Source organism: Notolepis coatsorum, assembly GCF_963971535.1.
Source record: "Notolepis coatsorum genome assembly, chromosome: 5".
NCBI lineage: Eukaryota > Metazoa > Chordata > Actinopteri > Aulopiformes > Paralepididae > Notolepis > Notolepis coatsorum.
Window position 1 is genome coordinate 148,056,166 of NC_140169.1, and position 5,000 is coordinate 148,061,165.

A 5,000-nucleotide genomic window follows, 5' to 3' on the forward strand; every position below is an offset into this window, starting at 1 on the left:
CTCTCTATATATCTATCTATATTTCTCTTTCTCTCTATATCTCTCCTCTCTATCTATCTCTCTCTTTTCTTCTCCCTCTCTCCATATCTATATCTATCGCGCTCTATCTTTCTCTCTCAGATGGTTTCAAACTAAAGGACAAGACAGGCCTTTGGCAGGAAGTTAAATAACAACACTGTTGACTCTGCAGTTTAGCTCAAGGCGTTCATTTGCAGTCACAGCTCTCCTCTCTCTCACCCTTTCTTTCTCTTTCATCTTTTTCTCTTTCCATTTATATCATCTGCCTCATCTATGTCTCTCTATCTCTGCTTACCCTGCCCTCACTTTTCTTTATCCTCCTTTGTGTCTCTCTCTTTCTCTGCAAATCTACCCCTCCCTCCCTTTATTGCCAAACGGTCATTGCTTTTAATTCATTGACTGTTTAATGAATCTTTAACTTTCTTTATCTCTCTCCCTCACACCATCCATCTTTCAATCTCACTGCCCTCTTTCCTTCTCACTTTCAATGACCTTCCCTCTTATCCCGCCTATCTCCCTCATCTCTCTCCCTATCCCCCTCATCTCTCTCCCTATCCCCCTCATCTCTCTCCCTATCCCCCTCATCTCTCTCCCTCTCCCCCTCCTCTCTCTCTCCCTATCCCCCTCCTCTCTCTCTCCCTATCCCCCTCATCTCTCTCCCTATCCCCCTCATCTCTCTCCCTATCCCCCTCCTCTCTCTCTCCCTATCCCCCTCCTCTCTCTCCCTATCCCCCTCATCTCTCTCCCTATCCCCCTCCTCTCTCTCCCTATCCCCCTCATCTCTCTCCCTATCCCCCTCATCTCTCTCCCTCTCCCCCTCATCTCTCTCCCTCTCCCCCTCCTCTCTCTCCCTATCCCCCTCATCTCTCTCTCCCTATCCCCCTCCTCTCTCTCCCTATCCCCCTCCTCTCTCTCCCTATCCCCCTCCTCTCTCTCTCCCTATCCCCCTCCTCTCTCTCTCCCTATCCCCCTCATCTCTCTCCCTATCCCCCTCCTCTCTCTCCCTATCCCCCTCATCTCTCTCCCTATCCCCCTCCTCTCTCTCTCCCTATCCCCCTCCTCTCTCTCTCCCTATCCCCCTCATCTCTCTCCCTATCCCCCTCATCTCTCTCCCTATCCCCCTCCTCTCTCTCTCCCTATCCCCCTCCTCTCTCGCTCCCTATCCCCCTCATCTCTCTCCCTATCCCCCTCCTCTCTCTCTCCCTATCCCCCTCCTCTCTCTCTCCCTATCCCCCTCCTCTCTCGCTCCCTATCCCCCTCATCTCTCTCCCTATCCCCCTCCTCTCTCCCTATCCCCCTCCTCTCTCTCCCTATCCCCCTCATCTCTCTCCCTATCCCCCTCCTCTCTCTCCCTATCCCCCTCCTCTCTCTCCCTATCCCCCTCCTCTCTCTCTCCCTATCCCCCTCATCTCTCTCCCTATCCCCCTCCTCTCTCTCCCTATCCCCCTCCTCTCTCTCCATATCCCCCTCCTCTCTCTCCCTCTCCCCCTCATCTCTCTCCCTATCCCCCTCATCTCTCTCCCTATCCCCCTCCTCTCTCTCTCCCTATCCCCCTCATATCTCTCCCTATCCCCCTCCTCTCTCTCTCCATATCCCTCTCCTCTCTCTCCCTCTCCCCCTCATCTCTCTCCCTATCCCCCTCCTCTCTCCATCTCCCTTTTCTATATATCTCCATATCCCCCTCCTCTCTCTCTCCATATTCCGCTCCTCTCTCATTATCCCCCTCGTCTCCCCCCCCTCTCCCCCTCCTCTCTCTCTAGGAGATACTGGGAGGTCCTCATGCAGCAGAACAGAGGTACGATGCAGAGTTCTTCAAGACGTTCCGCAGTCAGAACATCGTGGCGTCATCCAGAACCTACGCCAGGGTAAACTAACTCTCTAGAACCTAGACCAGGGTAAACTAACTCTCTAGACCCTAGACCAGGGTAAACTAACTCACTAGAACCTACGCCAGGGTAAACTAACTCTCTAGAACCTAGACCAGGGTAAACTAACTCACTAGAACCTACGCCAGGGTAAACTAACTCTCTAGAACCTAGACCAGGGTAAACTAACTCACTGACTAGAACCTAGACCAGGGTAAACTAACGCACTAGAACCTACACCAGGGTAAACTAACTCACTAGAACCTAGATCAGGGTAAACTAACTCACTAGAACCTAGACCAGGGTAAACTAACTCTCTAGAACCTAGACCAGGGTAAACTAACTCTCTAGAACCTAGACCAGGGTAAACTAACTCACTAGAACCTACACCAGGGTAAAATAACTCACTAGAACCTAGACCAGGGTAAACTAACTCTCTAGAACCTAGACCAGGGTAAACTAACTCACTAGAACCTAGACCAGAAGAGTTTTAATTGTCACGGCATACAGGTATACAATGAAATGCGGGTGGTCTTGCCCGCAACGATGTGCAATACAGTGGTACATATAATAGAATCAAAAGAAGAAAACAACATTGTGCGAGTAACAGGTAGCAGGTAACATGGAGTGACATCTCGGTATCTGTGTACATAGTTTATTTACAGAGCATGTTGTGACATGCTAGTTAGCTTTGGTAGTGCAATACACTGTTCCTGTTATTCTAATTTAAAGTGTCCTTTCCTTTGGCCATAAGTGTGCGTTGTGTGCGACATGAGTGTGTGCCCGCTCATGTAAAAGTGTTAAGTGGCTGCTCGTGTGTGAGCGTGCACAGTGTGCGTGTCGTGTGTGTGTTCATGTGTGCTTGTGTGTGGGACAGTTCAATGTTCTGAGCACTCAATGTTCATTGTTCATGGCTCTGATGGTCCTGGGGGAAGAAGCTGAGCCTAAGCCGCTCTGTCTCTAGTAGCTGGGGTTCGCAGGCGTCTGCCTGACCTCAGCAGCTGAAAACAGGCTGTTATTGGGGTGGTGAGGGTCTTTCATTATCCTGCAGGCTCTGATTTGCACCTCTTGTTGTATAGAACCTGCAGGGGAGGTAGTGCAAATACCCGTGGTACGCTCGGCCTGAGCGCACCACTTTCTGTAGGGCCTTCTTGTCCTGTGCCGTGCTGTTTCCATACCAGGCAGTGATGTTTCCAGTCAAGATGCTCTCTACAGCTCCTGAGTAGAAGGACTGGAGTATCTTCCCCGATACTCTGAACTTCCTTAACTGTCTCAGGTGGTAGAGACGCTGTTTCGCCTTCTTTACTACTGTGTCTATGTGTGTTGACCATGTCAGGTCCTCTGAGATGTGGACCCCCAGGTACTTGAAGCTGCTCACCCTGTCCACGGTAGCCCCGTTTATCATCAGTGGTGTGTGTGTCTCCTGCTGTCCTCTCCTATAATCCACGATCAGCTCCTTGGTTTTGCCAATGTTCAGGAGCAGGCTGTTGTCCTGGCACCAGCGTTCCAGTACCTCAACCTCCTCCCGGTAGGCCTTCTCGTCGTTGTCCGAGATCAGCCCCACCACCACCGTGTCATCTGCGAACTTCACTATGGAGTTGGAGCTGAACTTGGCCACACAGTCGTGTGTGTAGAGTGAGTACAGCAGGGGGCTCAGAACACAGCCCTGGGGGGACCCGATGCTCAGGGTGATGGTGTTGGAGGTCTGACCCCCCACCCTGACCGCCTGGGGTCTTTCGCTCAGAAAGTCCAGTACCCAGGCGCTCAGGGCGGAGCTCAGACCTAGCTCGATCAGCTTGTCCACCAGTCTGGTGGGGACTATGGTGTTGAACGCTGAGCTGTAGTCAATGAACAACAGTCTCACATAGCCCCCCTTCTGACGGTCAAGGTGCGAGAGGGTGCTGTGCAGTACCTGGGAGACCGCGTCGTCGGTGGACCTGTTTGTCCTGTATGCAAATTGCATAGGGTCCATATCACTGGGGAGGGAGGCACAAATGTGGTCCTTGACCAGCCTCTCGAAACATTTCATGACCACAGAGGTGAGTGCCACCGGTCTGTAGTCATTTGGACATGCTGGGGAGGGTTTCTTCGGCACAGGGATGATGGTAGACATCTTGAAGCAGGCAGGGACCACTGACTCCGCCAGTGATTGATTAAATATGGCGGTGAACACAGGGGCCAGCTGGTTGGCACAGGTCTTGAGTATACGTCCTGTTATGCCATCTGGGCCAGCAGCCTTCCTGGTGTTCACCTGCATAAATGCTCTTCTCACACTGTGTTCCGACAACGAGAGAGCGTGTCCCCCCCCCTCGCGGTTGCCCCCCCCCCTCCACAACAGCCGGCGCGCCAGTGACGTCACTAGCCGGAGAGCCAGCAGCGCCACTGTCTACACCAAACCGAGCGTAGAAGATGTTGAGCTTGTCCGCGAGGGAGGCGTCGTCGCTCCCCATTGAGGGGGCGCTGACTTTATAGTCAGTTATTGTCTTCAGTCCCTGCCATAATCCTCTTGTGTCGTTTTGTGCCATTTGTGTCTCCAGTTTATCAGCATATGTCCTCTTAGCAAGTTTGACAGCTTTGCGTAGAGTATAGACTGAAGCCTTATACTCCTCCATGTTTCCTGACTCTCTACCCAGGCGGTGGTACGAGAGTTCAGAGCTGCTCTAATAGTGCTATCCACCCACGGTTTCTGGTTTGGGAAAATCCGCACCGTTTTCCTGAGGACAATACCATCAGCTATTGTTGTTATGTAGCTCACCACTGTGTCTGCTAGCTCACTGATGTCACTGGCGCTTCCTTTGAACATATCCCAATCCGTGTCTGCAAGCACGTCCTTGAGCGTGGCCTCTGATTCGTCGGTCCACTTCTTTGTCTCACGTGACACGACGGCGTCACGTGATCTCTGTTGATATGCCGGAAATAGCAAGATGGAGTCATGATCGCTCGAGCTTGTGGACCCCGTTAATGGCGGAGCGGCTACTGCCTTGTAACCGGCTTTGAACGGGGAATAGCAGTGGTCGAGTGTGTTCTTCCCTCTGGTGGAGCACTAGAACCTAGACCAGGGTAAACTAACTCTCTAGAACCTAGACCAGGGTAAACTAACTCTCTAGAACCTAGACC

At 52.0% G+C, this 5,000-nt stretch overlaps 1 protein-coding gene across 1 annotated transcript in view; it reads left to right on the forward strand.

The window, feature by feature from the left end:
• The window catches only part of LOC311228417 (NBAS subunit of NRZ tethering complex-like), a gene marked incomplete at its 3' end in the record, with an annotated part of 401,827 nt that overhangs the window by 176,545 nt on the left and 220,282 nt on the right, over nt 1-5,000 (forward strand). The window contains 1 exon segment of the mRNA XM_084314324.1: nt 1,779-1,883. Within this exon segment, the coding sequence (XP_084170450.1) occupies nt 1,779-1,883 (105 nt within the window).